This window comes from Puma concolor, chromosome B1 (assembly GCF_028749965.1).
Source record: "Puma concolor isolate L17-30 chromosome B1, mPumCon1.1.hap2, whole genome shotgun sequence".
Taxonomy (NCBI): domain Eukaryota; kingdom Metazoa; phylum Chordata; class Mammalia; order Carnivora; family Felidae; genus Puma; species Puma concolor.
This window is the reverse complement of record NC_141670.1, coordinates 121,239,589-121,263,318: the sequence shown is the minus strand read 5'-3', so window position 1 is coordinate 121,263,318 and position 23,730 is coordinate 121,239,589. Positions and strand designations below refer to the sequence as shown.

Below are 23,730 nucleotides of genomic sequence, written 5' to 3'. Positions count from 1 at the left end.
TTCAGCTCAGGTCATGATCTCGCAGTCCGTGAGTTCGAGCCCCGCGTCGGGCTCTGGGCTCAGAGCCTGGAGCCTGCTTCCGATTCTGTGTCTCCCTCTCTCTCTGCCCCTCCCCCGTTCATGCTCTGTCTCTCTCTGTCTCAAAAATAAATAAAAGTTAAAAAAAAATTTTTTAAAGGTAACGATTATTCTTAAGACTGAATGTAAACAGATTAAATGATAAAAACAGATTCTATGTTTACTGATTAATCTTTCCATATTTATTTGCTGAATATCTTTGCAATAAACACATCACCAATTTCTTATTTCTCTCTCTCCCCCGTAACACCAGGTACAGGGAAGTCACTCAAAAAAAGATATATATTAAAATGAATAACAAACGACACAATGCATGGCTTCAAAGGTGTTTACTATTTGGTCAAACAAACATTTTTTTAATTGTCAGTTATAAAGAGAAATCTACATTAACATACATGTTAAATATTCATCTACTCTGCATTATTGCTAGGTGACACCATCACATGGTCTGTGGGAAAATGTTAATTCCTGAGATCATTGTTGGCTTTTATCAATCACTTTCCTCACTGTCAGTCATCTTTCCTGAAGTGACTTGGGAGTGTGAATTGGGGTTAGGATGTTCAACTGCAGACCAACTTTCTCCATCTGCTAAATGAGCAAGCAGGCCGTCTCACCTCCAAAAGGCACAAAAATAACCACGGTGTGGGGAATTTTTTTTCAAGGTATGCCATAGAGGAAAAATGTGGACTGAGCACAGAAGAGGAATGTTATGATTGCTCTCAATCGCCCAGAAGGAATGTGGTTTTCTAGTTAATCAGTCCTTGACATACAGCAGTCCAGCTATTATTTTGCATCTATTTAAAATACACTCTGCTAAACAGTTATGTTGAATTTTAAAAGAAAATTGCTTAAACTTACGTTCAGTTTCTTTCTATAAACCAACATAGTCTTTCCCTTCATGATGCAAATACATGATACGCTGTAGCTGAGTGGTCCCTGGCCCCACGCTTTCTGCCCTGGGTTGCGGTGCAATTACACCTGAGCCATAAAAAAAAGCAATTCTGCATTTGTGTGGGAGCAGGGAGAGCTTCCACTTGGAGATGAGGTGTCAGATAAAGTCTGAACTTAGTAGGGCTAACACAACTTTACTGATTGCATAACTCATATTATTTTAGGATAATTTTTTAAAATGAGCCTACAAGTCCTTAACTGAGATATAAAACAGAAAAAAAAGCTATGAGCAATCTTTCTTTCCTGGGTTCATTAAGGCCTTGGAATCATTTAGATCTGTGTTGCATGCATTTTGCTTCTCTTCCACATTTTAATGTACTTGCCTGTGAAAGCACTACGACAAATTAACTGAAAGAAAACCACTCTGAAACCGCTTGAGCTTTTGAGCCTGCCACAGAGGTTTAAAGGCTTATACAACCTAGCCTGTGTTTCTCTCTCTGGATCTTCACGTCTAAATGATTGTCGGATGCATAAAACATGAAGTGGGTACTGACCAAAGATCTCGTGTACCTGCCTTTTCAGACTGGAACCGAAAACCCTTTGAAGCATCTTTAACAACAAATAATGGCCTATTTCACAGATCTGAAAACAATAATCAGTTTTCCTGACCTACAGTTGAAAACAAAATTATCTTTTAACTAAATAGGATCAGCTTCAAAATCCCTTTGGAGATGTTTTTATTTATTAAATGCCTTCCTTGACAACAGCATCTTTCATTTCCTATTACTCCAATTCAATTTCTCCTGCATACAAAGTAATGAGAAGAATGGCTGTGAATCCAGTTAACATTCCAGCATTCTGAATCATGAAGTAAGTAAAATCGGTTTTTCTTCCAGTTACCTTTTCTCTCAGCATGTCGTTCATCTCTGGAAACTAAGAGAAAGATACATTGTTAGATAACTGTCGCCATCTGGTGGTAAAACATAAAACAGACGCCTAGAGGTTTCTGCGGGGTTGGGGCAGTGATGACTTAATTCAGATGTTTAAATGTTTTATTTAGCATAGCGTATAGATATAGCATAGCATTGATAGCATAAAAGGGATATCTAGCCCTACCAGACGTCAACAAGAATAAAAGTATAGAAGTAGTGCTCCCCACCTGAGTTAATCAGTGGGACAGGATTTGCCTCATTTTATGCCTTGTGTTTCTCTTTGTCTGTCTGCGTCTGCCTCTCTGTCTCTCTCCCGCCTTACTCTCTATGCTCCATTCACACCATTCTTTCAGGATCTCAAATGCATCCAAACTTTTTCTGTCCTCAAACTCATCACTCCCACCCAAACCGCTATCTGACCTCTTCCCCCTCTAATTTCTCAATAAGCTCCATCCTTCAGGTTCCAGCTTCAAATCATACTTTCCAGCAAGGCTTCCCTTAGCCCCTCCTAACTTACAGTAGAGTCCCGTAACTTCATCTCTCGCCACACTGCTTTTCTCCTTAGCTCACGGATTTTTTTTATTTGTAATTATTTAGTCATGTGTATGATTTTATTCATTGAATTTCTGGTTTCCTCTCTTTAAGGACAGAATGCCCCACAGATGCAGGGAGTGTGCCTCTTTTTGCTCACTCCAGTGTCCCCAGCACCTTGCAAATTCCAGGCCAGGCACAGAAATATCAACCAATAGTGGCTGATTAAATAAATCTTTAGGAATCGCTATACATTTAATTCTGTTCTCTTTAATTTGTGTCTTTCTGCTTGCTCTACCCCTCACAAAATCATAACGTTTTCAAATAAATTATGTACTGTTCTAGGATTGAAGGCTAGAACAATCTCATTACAGTGAGCGCAATTAAAACTCCAGCTTCTGTTCTTAAAATCTACCCTTTCTCAGCAGATAAACTCTACTGAAAAGGTTCCAATAGATCTGTAAATGCCAGCTTTTCAAAATGTATTCCAAAATTATATATATATATATATATATATATATACACACACACACATACATACACACACACATGCACGTACACACACACACACGCACGTACACACACACACACACACACACACACCATGGTGCATTGTACCAAAGCATCCAAGAGGCCTCCAGAACCCAATCAATCCATGTGCCTGATTTAAGAAAGTTGTTTTACCAGGATAAAATGAGTGAAAGCTGTGAAACTATTCTGAAAAAAGCAAACTGTTGTAGGACATACAACGTCACATATGAGTATCCTTTCCTTGAATGGAACAATTCTGATATTCTGTTCTTCTAACAAAGAACAGAAAAGTGATGGCCTGACACAAATACAGTATGAGACACGAATTGTGTGAAGAACAATATAATGCAGTGATGGTTCTGAGTGATGACGTTCTCGCTCTGATCAGGGCCTGCACAGAACAGTGAGCAGAGCGAGAGGGTTATCATGTGGAGCTGAGAATGCAGATGAAGGAAACTAAATTATTAAATTATGTGTGTGATACATACTCAGTTCCAAACGCAAAGGAAATGCTCCTTGAATTGCATATATGTAGCACATTCTCATTTTCTAGAAAGCTGTCCATGATACATTTGAAAATGCACAGGGCACAGGATCATTGATATTCTCTCTTTTACACACACACACACACACACACACATAAATAAAGACACAGACACAGCATAAACACAGATACAAATATATACCAACCCATGTAAATATTGTCCAATTTCAATTTACCAGTTTTAGTTTAATCCAAAAGACTCCCACTGTTTAAAACTCTGAAATAACAAAATGCTATTTATTCTAACAAGTTATTCCCTTCCAAATGTGATGTCCTGGGGTGCCTGTGTGGCTCAGTCGGTTAAGCATCTAACTTCAGCTCAGGTCATGATCTCACGGTTCATGGGTTTGAGCCTCTCATTGGGCCCTGAGCTGACAGCTCAGAGGCTGGAGCCTGCTTTGGACTCTGTGTCTCCCTCTCTTTCAATGCCTCTCCCCTGCTTGCACTCTGTCTCTCTCTTTCTCTCTCTCTCAAAAATAAACATTAAAAAAATTTTTTAAACAATAAAAAATGTGACATCCTCACAAAAGAGGGGGAGAAGGTCCAATGGGGACATACTATAATAGAGTACAAGGCTTACCTACCACAAGGCAAAAAACCTGGGCCAATACCTCTACTTCAGCAAAAGTAAATCATTTCATCTTTTATCAATTAGATCATAGATCAAACGATCAATGAGAATCGCTTTCAAGTTATTATTAGTACAAGAAGAATGATCTGTTGAGCCAGGAATGTTTTGAATGACAGAATTTCCACACTGTGGAAAGTAGAAGGTCACCCTTAGTCAACTCACAACCCAGATGCTTATTTCTAAATTTTAAATTAAAACAAGATAAAAAATTTTAATTTCTTACCATATCCGCCAGAGAAATATAGAGGAACATGCCTCCAGCAAGAGCAAATATAATATTTGGAGCAAAATTGTTGCCCACCAAAATGCCAAAAGCCAGCCCAACATAGCAGGAGCATGCAGAAAGGAAATTGAATAACAAGGCTTGCCGAGTGCTCATTCCTGCACTGAGTAGGATCACAAAGTCCCCTAGAAAAAGAAGAAAATACCAAATAGTTCTTGCGATTTTTGGATGAGAGAAGATAAGCATCAATATCCAACAAGGGCTCCTTCATTTAGATGCATCAGTGGGATTTTTAAGTGTGTCGCCTAAAATGTCTCACTCCAGGGGCGCCTGGGTTGTTTAGTCGGTAAAACGTCCAACTTCAGCTCAGGTCATGATCATGGGTTCGAGCCCTGCCTCGGGCTCTGTGCTGACAGCTCAGAGCCTGGAGCCTGCTTCGGATTCTGTGTCTCCCTCTCTCTCTGCCCCTCCCCAACTCACACGCGTGCACTCTCTCTCTCTCAAAAATAAATAAGTGCTAAAAAAATGTTTTTAAATAAAATAAAATGTCTCACTCCACTGAAATCAAGAAGTAACCAACTTTTCCAGTATGATCAGAGCCCCTTACCTAACTCATGAGGAAATTCTTCACACAGAATTGCTATAGAGGTACTGAGTCCCTGAAGAAGAGACAAGGTACAGGAAGCCCCAATCGCCAGGCCATCGATGAAATTGTGGAGGGCGTCACTGAGGGTTACCATCCAGGCAATTGTCCCTATTTTTGACAGTTTGGGTCCCTTCAAACAGGTACATGAACTCGACTCTGTTTTTCCATCCTGTAAAACAACAGAAAATCAACCAACAAATTAAGCTACATGTCTTGAAAGTCTGAGAGTTACACAGAAAGGAGTAGGAGATGTGTTATGTATTGAGAAAGACAAATGGTTCCAACAGAAAGTCTTTCATGGTGGCTAAGAACTCCTAATCATTTTTAACAACAAAAACTTACCATAGGGAGAAAGGAAATGAATAGACTGACAGGCCTTGAATGAGCTACCCAAAAGACATTTTACTTTGGTTTCCCCTTAAAAAATCCTTTTGATTTGTACAAACAGTTCTTACTATTGCCTTCCTAAAATGCAACAGATACTAACTGAAGAATTTGACTCATTTGCATACTTTAAAATAAAGGAAGTTTTTCACAGACCAAATGTAAAGTCTTTTTCCATGCTACCATGTAAATGTGAAACCCACATTTAAAGCACAATGACATCAAAGAACATTTATGGTAATCCGTCCTACATTATCTGAGCAGGTTATCTGGGCCTCAGTTTCTTCAACTGTGAAATGAAGATAACATACTACATGATTCATTTACTTTTCAATGACTTAGTAAGTTTCTGCTGTGTTCCAGGTAGTGTATGTTGGGTGATTAAACTGTAATAATGCATTCCCTGCTATCTCTAAATTTCAACGATTCTTTTAACATCTCAGGAAATGTGATTGGAACAGGCGTGCCTTTGCACTAACACCTCTGTCCGTTTTGAAACAAGAATAAAAACAGAAAAGCCTACAACAAAACCTTTGAAAGAATTTAGATTTCCATAAAATTTACAAAGTTGCATAAAACCAGATGCCAAACACCTACTCGAGCCATTTTCCAGAAACGGTAGAAAAAGAAACTAAAATGCAAATTTACTTTTAAGTAGGGATGCAATTTGCAATTAACTGGAGAGCGTTTTATTCCTAATTCTCCTCCCCTCAACTCTACCTCAACAACTAATCAACACATTTATTGAGCGGTGTCCTGGATGCCATGGGAAGGGCACACAAGTGGAAAATGCAACTTCTATCTTCAAGAAGCGCATTTGTATTAGAGAAACGTGATGTAAAGTATATGATTGACTTTGTAAAAAACATTCACTATACGTCCGGCTGAGAGGAGCTTCCTTCAGAGCCATCATCTGCAAGGTTTTAGATTTGTTTCGATGTCACTTCATTGCTCAAAACACTTTGGGGACTGGCTCTTTCAGAGCTGACTTTAGATCTTGCAATTTACATCCTTTCACCGTGTCGTTAGTGGCAAATTTTCATCTTTGGGGAATGTTTTTGTTTGTACACACAGCCAAAAGTCATTTGGAGCCACTATGTTCTTAAATGAACATGCAAAGGGCAAGGGCGGGGGGGGGGGGGGGGTTGTTACTGGTAGCAGCAGTGGTTGTAGAAGTAGCCTGAGCCGTGATCGTAGTAGGAACAGACACAGTAAAGGCATAAAGTATTTATCATGCGCCAGGCCCTGCTCTAAGCACTTGAGATATTTAATTCCTTTGGAACAGCTCTGTGAATTAAGGACTACTATTATCATCATTTTAGAGTTGAAGAAACTAAAAATACAGAAATGTTGCTGAACTTATCCAAGGATGCAAGGGAAATACGTGGACTATTTTAGTAACTGTTTTACTACTTCAAATTTGTGGGAGGGTGGGGAGGGGACCACTTCTTGTCCAAAATAGGTTCTGAAGGCAATTCACAAGAAGAATACCCCCTTCTCTCAAAAAACTCATTTTTCTATTATTTTTTAATGTTTGTTTATTTTTGAGAGAGGCAGACAGAGTGCAAGCAGGGGAGGGGCAGAGAGAGAAGGAGACACAGAATCTGAAGCAGGTTCCAGGCTCTGAGCAGTCAGCACAGAGCCCAATGCGGGGCTCGAACCCATGGACCTGAGATCATGACCTGAGCCGAAGTCGGACACTTAACCGACGGAGCCACCTCCCAAAAAACTCTTCTAAACACTTGAAGCAATGTTGGAATAAGTGTTCAGTCTCCCTTTGTTTTAAAGGTAAATCTCAGCGGCATAAAAAGAATTCCATCTGGTCTTCAAATGTGGTCTTTTTACTTTACAATGTTAAAAGATAAACTGAGGTAAATTTAAAACTCAAAGAATTTGAGCGAAAATTGATTCAAATTGGGCATTGTCAAACCAGGTGTGGTTAGGAGTGCTCCATGGACAAGAGCGCAAGGGAGAGACTGTTACAGAGACAAGGCAGAAGCAATGCAAGAAAAGTACTGATTGGCTATAACTTAAAGACCCATTGGCTTTTTGTGACCAATTGTCTTTAGGTTTCGATTTCATAACTTTGAGACATTTACAGGCTTAGATTTTGGTTTGATTACATAAGGCTGCCAAGGCATTAGAGCCACCTCAGTCTAATGGCCTCCTTGTTTACTTACTTTAATAGTCAATATATCTTAAATGGACAACATACTAAACAATCACAATTTAGTATAGGTCATATGGGTGACTTGGGTAAGAAATGCCCCAGAACAGGAAGCAATAATTGCCAAAGAAACAGAAGTGGTCATGAGAAAAGCCATTGAGGAAGAGACCTTGGCTTTACAAAAACTTAGTGGCAAGAGACACTTAATAAGACCACTTGTTTTCATCTTCCAACTTGGTTTACCTAATCAAATATTTATATTTCTTTATTTACTTGTGAGGATTTAAGGAAAAGAATAAAAGACTAAATTTTGACTACCTGGTATTATGTACAAAGTCTGTATACAAACTCCTTTAATTCTGAAAAAGAAATTAAATTAATATATCAGGCATGATTCTCTTACCTCTAAGTACAGATATTACTGTGTTTATTATGCTTCCTTCTAGCTCTATAAACTTAGGTTTCAAATGACACTGTTGGGTAGGCTAACAGTCATACATTTTTAATAATTTTGGAACAAACATAAGTAGGCATACATTCACAAAGAGCTTATTTTTAATTCACCAAGTACTAAGTTACTGAGCAGAGGAAACACTAAATTCAAGTTCTTCTGGTTAAGTTACTGAGTATTCTTCTCTCTCTTTTATTTTTGTTTACTGTTTTCATTGTTTGCTTGCTTGCTTGCTTGCTTCCTTGTGTGACTTAAACAATAAATCTGAGGCTATTTCTAAGTTCGCCCATGATGAAGCAACTCAATCTAGTGGAAAGATCTTAGGTCTAAAGCCCAGGAGAACCAAGTCCTAGCTTGGCTTTGACAAGAATTACTGTGGAATCATCAGTAAGGTTCTTAACATCTCTCATCTTAGTTATTAATGGAAATAAAAGTCAAAGCAAAGTGCACACTAATCGGAACTGAGGGAGAAAGAATATCACGGACCAAAGTTATAAAAGCAGAGGAGAGACTACAATCCCAACATAAGTATATTGGGGAAGAAACAAAAAGGGAAAAAAAGTACTAAAAAATCAAAATGAAAAAATCAAGTAGACTTATTGCAGAACCCTTTACATTTAAGCAAAGAGAAGGGCCATCAAAAAGAGGAGGAGGGCACAAGGGGGAGAAAAAGAAGAAGACGCGGAGGTGTGGCATGAGGAGGGAAGAGGAGGAAGACAAATAGAAGGAAGAGGAAGATATGAAGGATGGAGAAAAAGAATAAAAAGGAGGAAGTAGAGAAGAACAAGGGGGTAAGGAGGAGAAAAATGAGGAAAGAAAAAAGGACTTAGTTATCTTTCAGTAGGATATGAATCATATTAATACATCATATGTGTGCAGTGAAGTATTATGCAGAGTAGTGGGGATGATGAATGTCTATTCCACATGTAAAAATGTCCAAAACACAGTGTTGAGGTAAATATATATTTCTCAGCATGGCCAATCTTTTATTAAAATAAATAAAAATTTAAATAAATATAATATTTTTGTTAAATATTTTGTCAAAATAAATTAAATAAATAAGTAAAATACATCTTATTATAATTCCATGATGGTCTAAGTGCAAACATATTTGGAAGGATATTTACAAAATTGGTAATCACAGTTATCCTTGGGAGACAGCACCATTATGGATAATCCTTGAGGGTTCTTTTTCTTGTTATGTCTTATGGGTGTCCTGGATTTTTTTTGCACTTATTGTATATCATTTTAATACTTGGAAAATAAAACATTCAAGCCACAGGATGAGAACTAGCAAGAGGGAAAAGTGAACTTGTCATTATTCAGGAATTATCATCAGCAAACAAGGTAAAGCTGGAAAAACGGGCTGCCTACCAGATTTTATCTGCATTGAAAAAAAGCATGTGCTATCCCACTAAAATGAAACTTTTTTGTTGGATTAATGGCTGCAAAGGCCAGCATGAGCACAGTCAGACCTCATTCTTCATTGGGAGAGTCAAGATGAACCATGATTAATAAAAACATTCTTATAGTTTATTGTCTATATGTTTCACTGATAAGAAGGTAAAAGTAAACAACTATTGCAGGTAAAAGTTAAATTCCAAATTCTAAATCCCATGCTGAAAGAATTTTTCAGAGGAAGCACTCTGATAAAAATAAAACCAAACCAAGAGGAAAGGAACAACCTACTAAAAAGCATAATGAAGATGGCAAAAGGAAGTATAAATGACAACAAACAACAGATGAAACTTATATGCAAAGAAATATATAAACTCTGTGCCCATGAAACAAAAGTTAACGTAATATAAATAAAAATGATACAATATCGTTTTAAGAAGCTGTAAAGAAGGGGGAGGGTTGATATTTAAGGAAAGGAGCACTGAATGCAAGCTAGCTTAAAGATTAAAAGATCTGTGTCTTGGCATCAAATGGGCATGGCTACTTCATAGCTTTGTGTCCTGTAGAAAGTTACTTGGGTCTTAGTTAATGCAATAAGACAAGAAAAGGAAATAAAAGGCATACACATACTGGGAAGAAATAAATAAAACTCTCTTGTTGGCAAATGACATGACTGTTTACATGGAAAATCCAAAAGAATAGATGAAAAAGGTCCAAGAACTAATAAGCAATTATAGAAAGGTTGTACAACAAGACTAATGTACAAAAGCCAGTTATTTCCTACATACCAGCAATGAGTAAGTGGAGTTTGAATTTAAAATCACAAAACCATTTACTGGCACCACCCCCAAAATGAAATAGGCATAAGTCTAACAAAATATGTACACAGTCTATATGAAGAAAAGCACAAAACTATGATAAAAGATATCAAAGAAAAACTAAATGGAGAGATATTCTATGTTTGTGGATTGGAAGATTCATTATTGTCAAGATGTCAGTTCTTCCCAATGTGACCTAAAGACTCAATGCCACCCCAATCAAAATCCAACCAAGTTATTTTGTGGTTATTTTGTGATTCTAAAGTTTATACGGAAAGGCCAAAGACCTAGAATAGCCAATACAACTTTGAAGGAATGGAACAAAGTTGGAGGAATCACATTACATGACTTCAAGACTTACTAATATAGCTACAGTAATCAAAACAGTGTGATAATGGTGAAAGAACAGACAAATAGATCAAGAAAATAGAAGTATTAAGCTGTGAAAAGACATGAGGAATCTTAAATGCATGTTACTAAGTGAAAGAAGCCAATCTGAAAAAGCTACTTGTTGTATGATTACAACAATATGACAGTGTGGAAAAGGCAAAACTATGTAGACAGTAAAAAGATCAGTGGTTGCCAGGGCAGTGAAAATACTCTACATGATACCACATTGATGGATACATGTCATCACACATTTGTCCAAACTCACAGAATGTACAACACCAAGAGTGAACTGCATACTATGGACTTTGGATGATCATGATGTGTCAGTGTAGGTCCATAAGTTGTAATAAATGTATTGACCTGGTGGGGGATGTTGATAATATGGGAGGCTATGCATGTGTGGAGGCAGAGGGTACATGAAAAATCTCTATACTTTCTTCTCATTTTTGCTATGAACCTAAAACAGTTTACAAAGCACCCATATGTTAATGTCTTTGTTTTTTTGACCTTTACAACATCCTCATGAGGGAAACAGAACAGACACTGGTACTCTTAAAGATAATGAAAATGACAATCAAGCATACAAATGACTTAGTCAAAGCCACACAACACAGGAGCTGTTGGGATTAGGCTACTTAATTATTTACTGAGCACCTATTTTATAGCAGGCAAGAACTGTGCTGAGAACTGTGCTAAGAACTGTGGACAGAAATATAAATCAGAGAATCTCTGTCTTGTTGGAATTCATAATCCAGAAAGGAACAACCAAGATTCAAACTCCAGGCCTGTAATAAACAGCTCTTATCTGCCCTTCCAGAATAACTCTCTACCCTCTCACCCTGCTCTGTCCTGAATGAGCCATCTCTACAGGCTCTTCGTCCTCTGGTTTTCATTTGAGATTGACCATTGGGTAGCTCTAGAGAGAGTTCAGTGGGAGAAAGGAGGGAGAACTTAGGGTATTTATTTTTCTGATACCCATTTGTTTGGTCATCTAAGGCTGTCCATGATCCTCAAATGAAGGCCACAACTCTCTTTGCAGATTTTAGTAACCGCTCTCTGAACTGGGTGTGTTCTGGGCCAGTAAGTCATAAAATCAGCTGTTCACATCAGCATTCCATTATTAAATTGTATATATAAGAACAGCCCCACACCAGTCTTGAAGATACAAACAAATTGCAATGGCAGGTGACTTAGAACTCCGTGGTATCTGAACCTTATGCTTCATTTCTTTTCCTTCAACAACAATAGGCTTCATGGGGAGTTCCCTAAAGCCAGTTAACTATGGAGAGATCTGTAAGTGCTGCAGCACCAGCCAGCTATACAATTTTACTCACAATAAACTTAAAATACAGTGATAAAGGAGAATTCTTCACATGGGCAGAACTTTTGAGTGTAGTGTTAAACTTCACATAGAAGAAATGACTGAGATATAGATCTACACTAACTAGTGAGTGGGGGCTAAAAAGTTGGCTAGGTGGCCAGAAACTTTCAAAAACCAAAATTGGAAATTGGTAGACAGGAGATCTGGACAGAAACATACAGATGGACCTCTTGTAAAAGGCGCAGAGTGTGAAGATAATTCTATTCTGTTAAATCTCATAAGGGGCTATCATAAGGGTAGTCTCAATAACAAAGTGAATAAGAAGATCTGACTGTAGGGGCTCCTGGGTGGCTCAGTCGTTTAAGCATCTGACTCTTGGTTTCGGTTTAGGTTACGATCTCATGGTTCATGAGGTTGAGCCCCACATTGGGCTTAGCCCTGACAGTGTGGAGCCTGCTTGGGATTCTCTCTCTCTCCCTCTCTCTCTACCCCTCTCCTCCCCACATTCTCTCTTTCTCTCTCAAAATAAATCAGTAAACTCTAAAAAAAAAAATAATCTAACTGTAAACTTCACTTGGTATCTTTCATCAGCCATCTCAATGTTTGTTTAATGGGCCCATAAACAAAAGGGTCAGAATAGTGGGGATGGAGACTATTCACAGCTCAGCATTCTCTTCCTCTAGCCAAAGTGATCTGGCTTGCCAACACTGAAAAATGTCCAACCTGTCAAAAACCAGGATTAATGCTGAACCCCTCAAAAAAGGCATCATTGCCCAATGGGCAGGAAAGCCCAGCTGGCTGTACACAGAGGCAGGATGATTGCATCGATGATTCCTCATCATACAGGGGGTACTCTTTGGACTCACAAATATAGGCATATATAATATGCCTTCCTTGCTTTCAGTGTTTCTGCTAGCACCATCATTCATGGACTTATGGTACACCTGATAAATAGCCAAGATAACCTTTATAAATGGTCTCCAAATCATTTTGTAGCAAAAGAAATGAGACAATGGGCTCAATCCTTAGAATTCACAAGTCATATCACTTGTCTCTTCATCGAAGAAACCAGCTAGATAGAAATATGGAATGACCTGCTGAGGGCTCAGCTAGATTGTAAGCTAAGAGAAAAACCCTGAGAGATTGGAGTTCTGCCCATAGGCTGTAGATACATGGCTGACACTAGCAGCCGAATATATGGGGCTATCACCGCTATAGAGGATGCACAGATCCAGGAACCTTAAGGTGGCCCACTGCATGTTTACACCTAATAACCCACCTGAAGAATTCTTGCTTCCTGTCCCCAACACCTTGGACTTGGTGAGTTTGAAGGTCCTCATGTCCAAGGGAATAATTCTTCCACCAGGAAACATGGTCATCATTTTCTGATTCATTGGAAGTAGAGATTAACTCCAGGAAATTTAAAGTTCTTTGTATCCCTAAACCAATAGGTAGATGAGGAAGTCACTATGTTGCCTAAGATGATGACACACCGTGATCAGGAAAACCTGAGTTTCTGCTACAAAATAAAGATAAGAATAATGTTTGGAACTCGGGAAATTCAGCGGGGCACTTCTTAATACTCCTTTTCCAGTGATCCTGGTCGAGGAAGAACAGCAACAACCCAGTAAGGACAAGACCACCCAGGACTCAGATCTTGCAGGAATGAAGATCTGGGTTACTTGAGTTGGAAAAGGACCTCATCAGTCAAGGTGATGCCAGACAGTGAGGTAAATACAGAAGGTTTAGTGGAAGGAGGCAGCTATAATTACCAACCTAGGCCTTATAACCATCTACAGAAGTCAGAATCAGCTGTAACTTAAATTCATATTCCTTAATTGCATCTCTCCCCCCATCTCCCTCCCCTGGTATTTTATATGAAGAATACTGGTGGTGGCCAACATTTTAGTTCTAGATTGCATATTGAATTGTTATCACAGAAGGATGATACAGCACACAGTAGTTGATGGGGATTTATGCAGTCTCTGTGCTGGGTACATGCATTTTTCACCCAGATGAAGGGCAAGAGTGGAGGCTGAGAGAAAAAAAAGGGGTGGAGTATACCAGATATCTTTCAATTCCCACTCCAGACCCACTTTCTACCCTTCTTTTTCCAGTTCTTTGTTCTATGAGACCAGTACCAACTGCATCAAAGGGCTCCCATGTGCCTGGCTTCTAGCTGGTTCCAAACAGAGAGCTCTAACATAAAATGGGAGGGAAAGAGGAGAGGGAGACCAAGGTACTTATTCCATGGGTTCCTTCCTTGAGGGGTAACTTAAGCTGGTTATGTACCTCAGTAAAGATCACTGTTCCACACACAGTGTTTTTCTGTACAAGACTACCTCTTAGGTTCTACCAACTTCTTCCTTCCCTTTTCCCTTTCATTATTCATAGTTGGTAAGATTACTCATAGCTCCACGATTCCAAGTCCCACTTTTACTGCACTGTCCTTTGTGGTTCACATATACCTTGCTCAGAGTTTTCTAAAGTGTCCCTTTCGTACTTATTATTTATCCTTATTTGAATGTGCCACCTCTTTCTGGAAAGAACATGACTGATATAAAAAGTCTAATGCTCTTTCTACACTGACTGCTCACAGACTCTACATAAACCATGAAATATATTTTAATGGGAAAATTTACAAAAAGGATTAAATAGATATAAATATATCATAAAGAGTTAGTGCCATACCAATATCACACTTTAGTGGGCTTTACTTTAAGACTGTATTTTCTAGAAGTCTTAATGTATTTTATAGTTGGTTGTTCCTTTGTCCTTCCTCCATCCCAGAAAAGTCAGTCTCAGATCACTATAACCAAAATGAAACTTCATATTGGAAAGAAGAAATCAATTTTATCTTTAATGTGTTTCACAAAATATAATTCAAATGTGCTCAGTCTTTAGTCATTTGGTTTTAGGAAAATCTCATAACTATTTCCAAAAGTCTCCTTGCTAATGAAAATAGCCATTAACAGGAAAATAACAATTTCCAGAAACCTTGAAAATTGTTTCCCTTCCCTCCATCCCTTCAGGGGAATGTGAGTAAAATTGTTTTGGTCTTTAGGAGTTGAAATAATTGCCTTTCATGTTCAGTTTGGGACCATATCATTTTACTGTCTTAGACAAAAATAACTTAGAAGAAATCTGACAGGTTTTCAAGAAATATGCTACTATTTTGCCAATGGAATTGAAAGTATACACTAATTAAGTATTTGCAGTTATCCTAATGGACTATTTACACCACTCTAAAAGGCTGCCTACTGCTACTACAGATAGAGATAGCATTAACGCTCTGGTACGTTCGGGAAGCAGGATATCATTCTTGTAAAAAGCCTGCATAATGTGTGCCTGGGCCAGCACAACCCTCACTGTTACTGAGAAGTCTTAAAGGGAGTCAGGAGGCACCAGGAAACTGGTTAAGTTTTAATGTAAGCTGGAGAATGTTGCTAGGCTCTTGAAAAGTAGTGTTCCCAAAATACATGAATATCTACATTGCTCAGCATCAAAGCTTCCAGAATAGTTCAGACAAGGACAGAGGGTTAGGATGGGGTGTGGTAGAGGAACCGGCCCCATGTGGCAACTGCCTGTTGTGTAACTACCATTTGACATGAGTTATGTCAAAAGAACTGAAATGTTGGGGCGCCTGGGTGGCTCAGTCGGTTGAGCGACCGACTTCACCTCAGGTCATGATCTCACAGTTTGTGGGTTTGAGCCCTGCGTCAGGCTCTGTGCTGACAGCTCAGAGCCTGGAGCCTGTTTCGGATTCTGTGTCTCCCTCTCTCTCTGGCCCTCCCCCACTCATGCTCTGTCTCTCTCTGTCTCAGAAATAAATAAACATTAAAAAAAATAAAGAACTGAAATGTAGAAGATCCCACCCAATGTACTACAAATTATTGATTGACCAACCTTCGACAGCTGAAGGAGTGCTCTCTGATTGGCAGAGGAGATTTAGAAATGCAAGCCCCTTAGAGCAAGAAGCTTGGGAAACATGAGAAGAGGCAAGGAGAGATGACAGAAGGGACAAGAGCAAGGACTAACTGCAGTCACTGTGATCAAGCAGGTAACTAGGACACTAGGGGAGGTGTTAAGAAATAAACAATCTGCTGGGATAGATCAAAATGAGCAACAGAGAGTTAGAAATAAAAACCCTGAGACACCAGGGTGGCTCAGTCAGTTGAGCGTCCAACTTCGGCTCAGGTCATCAGCTTGTGGGTTCGAGCCCCACGTCGGGCTCTGTGCTAACAGCTCAGAGCCTGGAGCCTGCTTCGGATTCTGTGTCTCCCTCTCTTTGCCCCTAACCCACTCTCATTCTGTCTCTGTCTCTCTCAAAAATAAACATTAAAAAAAAAAATTTAAGAAATAAAAAGCTGTTCTCCGTGAGGGGGCAGCCAGCAGGCTGGTCTATATTTCAGTATAGACATCAGAGCCCATTTCTACTTCATATTTGGAAAGTGAGGGGTAGAAATGTACAGGAGATAAGAGCACCAGGACCTCGTTCCTCTTAACGATGTCACTATGACACTCTGAAGATTTGTTCCCCAGTTTAGGAAGTTTTATAGCGGAGAATTGAGCATGGAAGGCACAGGACATAATCATTAGCACAGAACACTAAGAATGATAACATCAATAGTATGTTATTTAATCTTCCCCACAGCCCTATGTGGTTCCTATTCCCATTTTACAGGTGAGAAAACTAAGGTATAAAGAGGTTAAATAACTATGCTCAGTCCTACCTCTAGAGAGGAGCAGAGACAGGATTTAAATGCCTATGCCAAACAAGCACACCATGATCTCTAGGAGACGTGGAATTTTGTTCTCTTTCTTGTTCGCCCCTATTCATCCAACATTTAGTACTGCAGGCACTCTGAATGTTTGTTGTCTGAAGAAATGAAGGCATAATAATAGTAAAGTACATTTTCTCTCATGACAGGCTCACAAATCACTGTCACATGAAGCATCTATTCCAATCTCTCCAAAGAGCAAACATACGGGCACTTACGTACAACGTGAGAAGGGTGTGCATAGAAGAATGTTCGTTAATCAATTCCAAATTGGTTCATCTATATTAAAAAACTCTAAAAGTGCAGAAGTGTTTTTGTTGTCCTTTGTTGTTTGTTTGTTTGTTTGTTTGTTTTTTTGCTTGCCATTTCTTTGTGAATGAAAGTTGTGGAGCCAGACCAAAAGCTCCTGGAAGACAAGGATTTGTTTTCATTTCAGCCCAGAGTTTAACATTAGTAGGTGCTTAATAAATGTTTTCTTTAAAAAAAAAAAAAAAAAGGATGGGGAAATGGGCCTTGTTTTTGCTAAAGCGAGTAGAGAAGTGGAATGTGGAAATTACATTGTAATGGACAGATCTCAGAGTGCTCCCACCCCCATCCCAGTGACCATTAAAGGGCAGAAGACTTTTTTTTTTTAATTTTTTTTTTCAACGTTTTTATTTATTTATGGGACAGAGAGAGACAGAGCATGAACGGGGGAGGGGCAGAGAGAGAGGGAGACACAGAATCGGAAACAGGCTCCAGGCTCCGAGCCATCAGCCCAGAGCCCGACGCGGGGCTCGAACTCACGGACCGCGAGATCGTGATCTGGCTGAAGTCGGACGCTTAACCGACTGCGCCACCCAGGCGCCCCAAGGGCAGAAGACTTTTATCAGCAGCCACCCTGCATCTAACTTTAGGAGACAACACACTTTCAGAAGATTGTTGGAGAAAGGGGCATAAAAATAAGAATAGTGGCAACAAACACAACTAACACTTGTTGAGTGCTTACTGTTTTCAAGGGACTCTCCTGAATGCCATGGGATGAGTACTTCTAACACCCTAATCACAGGCGAAGTAACAAGGATACTAGAGATCAGGCCCTGACCAAAAAAACCACACAGCTAAAAATGGAAAAGCCAGGACGTGAACCCACAGGATTTGCCTCCTAGGCCCATGCAATAAAAGCCAGAGACTGCTCAAAAGAACTGAGTTTTTCAAACAAGAAATTCTGAGTTCAGTAGTTTCTTATTTCAGGAATGCATTAGTTTATTGCTGCCACCAGCCTCTATCCTGTCAGGTACCGTGATTCAAGATTCTCTGGTTTTGAGTAAAATACACCAAGCTGATGTTCTGAGGTTTGCCAACACCTGACACACACCGAAAATACTTCCAGTCATAGAGGGGAAAAGACACCATCCTTGGACTTTCAAATCCATATAATCTGTTGTTTACAGACCACATTATGGATGGAAAAATACAGTTGCTTTCTTGACTGCCCCTTCCTGAGTTTGTTACATTTAACAAAATGTAATTTTAGGACCAGAAGCTCATTTGAGGTTATGGATGTATTTAAATATTAGAACACAGTAACACTTTGTAGAAAGATTTACATCTCGATTTTTCTCCAATATCATTTTATACCAGCATCTACTGTGCCCCAGCTACTCTGACCTTCTTTCTATTCCTAAAACCCACCAAACTCTTTCCCACCCTGCAGACCTAGGACTGGCGGTTTCCTCAGCCATGACCTTCTTCTCCCTCATCTTTGCATGGATAGTTGCTTCTTATCATTCAAATTTTAGCTTAAATATGTCCCTCACCACACAAACTAAAGTAGCCACTCAGACATCATCACATCACCAACTTTTAATTTCCTCAATATCATATGCAACCCTAGGACACTGAGCTGTGAGTCCCATTGGAACAAAAAGAGTGCCAGAAAGCAGGAACATATTCTAATTTGCCACTACGTATTTCCAAAAACATAGAACAGAGCCTGGCACTGGGCAGGTGATCACAGGATACATGACAAGTGAGTGAATGACAGAATGAATAAATGAATGTCAGCCTCTTGCCTTTTAATGTAGCTTCACTGATTTGACTTATAGACTAGAACGTCAATCAGAACATGAAATGTTATCACAAAAGAAGTCCCAATTTAAGATTGCCATTATTGTTTTAATATACAAGTTACATGACTCTGAAATTTTTATCAAAGTCACCAAAACTACAAAGAATCCAGAGAAGATGTGGACTGTTTCTTCCCAGTAATGGATTTTTGCCATTTTACTTCCCAAAAGTAAAACAATCTCTGGGTCTCTGGGGCTGGCTCAGTTGAGTGGCTCAGTTGGTTAAGCATCTGACTCTTGGTTCTGGCTCAGGTCATGACCTCATGGCTCAGGAGACTGAGCCTGGCATTAGGCTCCACATGGACAACATGGAGCCTGCTGGGGATTCTCTCTCTCTCTCTCTCTCTCTCTCTCTCTCTCTCTCTCTCTCCCTCTCTCTCTCTCTCCCTCTCTCTCTCTCTCTCTCTCTCTCTCTCAAAATAAATAAATAAACATTTTTAAAGAAAAAAAAGGTAAAACAATCTCTAGATTTAGGTGTTTGTTTTGCAGCCTAGAAAACTATTAGTGAAAACTCACTTCAGTTTTTCTGATATGCACCTTATTACCTACTAATTAAAGCAGATGAACTAGAAAGTATCAGACCAGAGACCTGCAAGGTTTACTGAACCTGCAAAGATAATCTTTATTGGTGCTTTCTCAGCTATGGAACTTTTTTTGACTATAATCTACTTTCACTAAGTTGCTCTAAAGGTTAAAAAAAAGTCATTTTCTTTTTTTTATAATTTATTTATTTTTTAATTGACATCCAAGTTGGTTAGCATACAGTGTAACAATGATTTCAGGGGTAGATTCGTTAATGCCCCTTACCCATTTAGCCCATCCTCCCTCCCACAACCCCTCCAGCAACCCTCTGTTTGTTCTCCATATTTAAGAGACTCTTATGTTTTGTCCCCCTCCCAATAAGGTTTTTTTCATTAAGCAATTCAATATTCCTAAGTAGAAGATTCAATGAAATAAAGTTTGTTCTTTTTTTACTGTTAATATTCTGATGCCTGATAACAAAAATAAAAAGCAGTAATTTCCCAACCATTTTAAAAATAACTGGGCTCACACATTAGGCTCTCTCTTTTCTACTGATAAGAACTCAAAATTTATAATACATCTGAATAGATTGGTCCACTGACTAATATGGCAAGCAAAGGTAAAAACAGGAGAAAGTCACTACTTTACGAAAATAAATGAGTTATTGGGATGCCTGGGTGGCCCGGTTGGTTAAGCGAAAATAAATGAGTTATTAACTTAATTGGAATGAGAGCCGCAGAAAAGGTCTGAAATCCCCTACCTAAAAAGCAGGCATATTGTAAAATCAAATTTCACTACCCAATCAATGCTCTGACTCTAATTTGTTGGTACATTTCTTACAGGGGGCCTGGGTGGCTCAGTCGGTTAAGCATCCAACTCAGTTTTGGCTCAGGTCATGATCTCACGGCTTTTGTGGGCCAGCACATAAGGCTCCAGCATGGAGGCTGCTTGGGATCCTCTCTCTCCCTCTCTAGCTGCCCTTCCCCCACTCATGCTGTCTCTGTCTCTCTCAAAATAAATAAACTTAAAAAAAATTTTTTTTAAAGTGAGCATCTAATTTGGTCTTCAGACACCCTCAATTATTTTTTTTTATTGACTAAGATTATCAGTGAAGTATTAATAGTTTTGAAAGTGGTATTTTTGATCTGGACACATGCCTGAGACATAAAAATGAATATATATGAATAGAGAGACAGATAAATATCTACAGATGAGTGTGTGTGTGTGTGTGTGTGTGTGTGTGTGTGTGTGTGACAATCTGCTAATACTCTACTATATAGTATAGTACTACCAAACTCAAAAAACATCTTGGCAAGTCCACACGTCATTTGCAAGATGCTTTCACTTTGTGATCTTTCTAATTTAGGATCTTTATTTTAAAATATATGGAGTAAATATAACCCGGAATAACCGAATATAGAATAAATTCTATCTCCCCAAGCACTTCTCCCTGGGACATAAATTCCATTTATTACAATAAAACAACCCAAGCTTTGACATATTTTCCATCATGCAATCTACTGAGTAAAAATTACTTACCAGGTCTTGATCCATTATTCCCAAACTGCAAGATGGAGCATGTAAAGAATACAGCACTTTATAAGTATTTTCAAATGATAGCAGAAGTCAAAGAAAAGACAGAGGCCTATTTTGGCCAGTCCAGTATTTATGACATTGAACATCCTTTATAATGCAATCTTTAAAAATTCTGAAAAAAACTGATGTTAAAGACACACCAGGAATAGAACGTGTATTTAAATTCTTCCATTGCTTATGCTGGTTTGCAACTGGGCTTTCTTTACAATAGAATTAAGCAACTTTCTGATGTCCAGAATAATTTACTTGAACCTCTTAAATTTCTTCCTCCTTCATCAAAAGAAAAATGTGTTGACATCCATTCTCCTTTTTTTTTTTACCAATCAGCATGCATGACAGAGCAACACAGAAATTTTTCATTATACTAATAGGGGGAAAATTAACTTGACATCAAGCTTAATTGAGTAAAACCTCACTAATTCTTCTAAATAGGGATAAGTCCTGCTTGATTAGTGAAAGCAATTTAGTACAGAACATGTTTAGATAAATACACTTTTATTGCTTTCTACAACTCACACCAGCAAATGGCTCCCACAGCAAGTGTGGTGGGGGGTGGGTAGAGGTCCTGAAGAAAACCTGCCACATTGTAGGGATAAAACTAATGTAGCGTATTAATTACCTAATCACAACTCAGTTATTATTTCTTTAGGTCACTTAAAAACCTTAGGAGCACCTTGCCTTATAAGAATTATTCAAAACAATTCTTACGGACACTACCAAGATAGTCTACAGCCCAGCATGTAGCCCAGCATATAAACAAAATATAACAAGTCATAATTCATCAGCTACGACAGATTGGTAGAGTCAAAATTAAGGAGGTTTCACTGTGCAGGCAATCCTCAACTCACTACAAGTTGTATTTCAGAAATTCACTTGTAAATTCATTGTTAGAAATCGGAACTGATTATAGCAATGTTCCCCCAGCCCTTAGGAAGTTAGTGTCATGTGTACCAAAGGAATATGGAATTGGGAATCAGGACCCCAGAAGGGGATTTCATCATAGCTTCGCCATTTATCATCTGGGTGAACTTGAGTGAGTGACTTAAGAGTCTTAAGTTACTCATCTGTAAATAAATTTAATACCTATTTCACAGGCCTGTTGTAAGAATCCAACATAATAAGAGCTGTAAAGTACCTACTATTCAGTGCTACCTACTTTTACCCCTAGGCATTTCTTTTCTTCTTTCAAGTATCCCTCTACATCAGAGGGATTATCTAGGAGGTTCTAGAAGCACTTCAATGGGTTCATGAACCCCTTTATATTGTACATAATAATTGGTGGGCATGTATATTCTTCTGTTGCAAAAGTTAATGTGCTTCATCAAAAAGCTTCCTGAGGGGAATGATTAAGAGTACTCTATAGGCACATTTCCCTAAATTTTTCAAAATTTTAAATGGCCAAATGTTTAAAAATAATAATTGGAAGTATCCTCTGCATCTCGGTTACCATTTCACCAAATCTTATTTACCTAGCAGCCTCCCACCCACCCTTTGAGTTGGGTACAAGCATCGGGGCGCCTGGGTGTCTCAGTCAATTAAGCATCTGACCCTTGATTTCAGCTCAGGTCATGATCCCATGGTTCATGAGATTGCCCCCTGCGTCAGGCTCTACACTGACCAGCACGGAGCCTGCTTGTGATTCTCTCTCCCTCTCTCTCTCTGCCCCTCCCTCGTGCATGCTCTGTCTCTCATTTTGTCTCTCAAAATAAAATAAACTCTAAAAAAAAAGATGAGTACAAGCATCACCTTCTCGGGAGAGTACCCATGCCGACTTCACTTGGATTGCCACCCACCTTAATGTGTGCCACATCTTTCTTGGCAACTGTGCGTACCTCTACTACAGTACTCATCACACTACAGTACAATTTTTTTTAATGTTTATTTATTTTTGAGAGACAGCATGAGCTGGGGAGGAACAGACAGCGAGGGAGACATAGAACATGAAGCAGGCTCCAGGCTCTGAGCTGTCAGCACACAGCCCGACGCAGGGCTTGAACTCATGAGCCGTGAGATCATGACCTGAGCCGCTTAACCAACTGAGCCACCCAGGCGTCCCTACAATTTTTTTTTTTCATGTCTATAAGTACCTTTAAGGAGTACCAAGTACATGATAGATGCTTGCTTGTCAAGTAGGCAAGAATTTTTTTCTCACATTTTTGTGATTTCGATTTCTCACATTTTTGTGATGTTTGGATTTCATTAAAAGTATTCATTTTATGGGCAGAAAACATGAATAGACACTTCTCTAAAGAAGACATCCAGATGGCCAACAGGCACATGAAAAGATGCTCAACGTCGCTCCTCATCAGGGAAATACAAATCAAAACCACACTCAGATATCACCTCATGCCAGTCAGAGTGGCCAAAATGAACAAGTCAGGAGACTATAGATGCTGGAGAGGATGTGGAGAAATGGAACCCTCTTGTACTGTTGGTGGGAATGCAAATTGGTGCAGCCACTCTGGAAAGCAGTGTGGAGGTTCCTCAGAAAATTAAAAATAGACCTACCCTATGACCCAGCAATAGCATTGCTAGGAATTTACCCAAGGGATACAGGAGTACTGATGCATAGAGGCACTTGTACCTCAATGTTTATAGCAGCACCCTCAACAATAGCCAAATTATGGAAAGAGCTTAAATGTCCATCAACTAATGAATGGATAAAGAAATTGTGGTTTATATACACAATGGAGTACTACAGGGCAATGAGAAAGAACGAAATATGGCCCTTTGTAGCAACGTGGATGGAACTGGAGAGTGTGATGCTAAGTGAAATAAGCCATACAG

At 39.0% G+C, this 23,730-nt stretch overlaps 1 protein-coding gene and 1 long non-coding RNA gene across 3 annotated transcripts in view; both read right to left on the bottom strand.

Annotated features, from left to right (window-relative positions):
• Positions 1-392: 392 nt before the first annotated feature.
• The window catches only part of SLC39A8 (solute carrier family 39 member 8), an 80,211-nt gene continuing 56,873 nt past the window's right edge, over positions 393-23,730 (bottom strand). For both annotated transcript variants that reach the window (XM_086704501.1, XM_086704502.1), the window contains exons 7-9: positions 4,969-5,176; positions 4,362-4,546; positions 393-1,902 (exon numbers count right to left, since the gene is read on the bottom strand). In XM_086704501.1, the coding sequence (XP_086560627.1) occupies positions 1,753-1,902; positions 4,362-4,546; positions 4,969-5,176 (543 nt within the window). In that variant the 3' untranslated portion in view covers positions 393-1,752. The remainder of the gene's footprint in view (positions 1,903-4,361; positions 4,547-4,968; positions 5,177-23,730) is intronic.
• LOC147581849 (uncharacterized) lies at positions 9,881-17,335 on the bottom strand. The gene is made up of 2 exons (XR_015250328.1): positions 16,936-17,335; positions 9,881-16,815 (listed from the first exon to the last, which is right to left on the bottom strand). It is a non-coding gene; the product is annotated as an uncharacterized LOC147581849 (long non-coding RNA).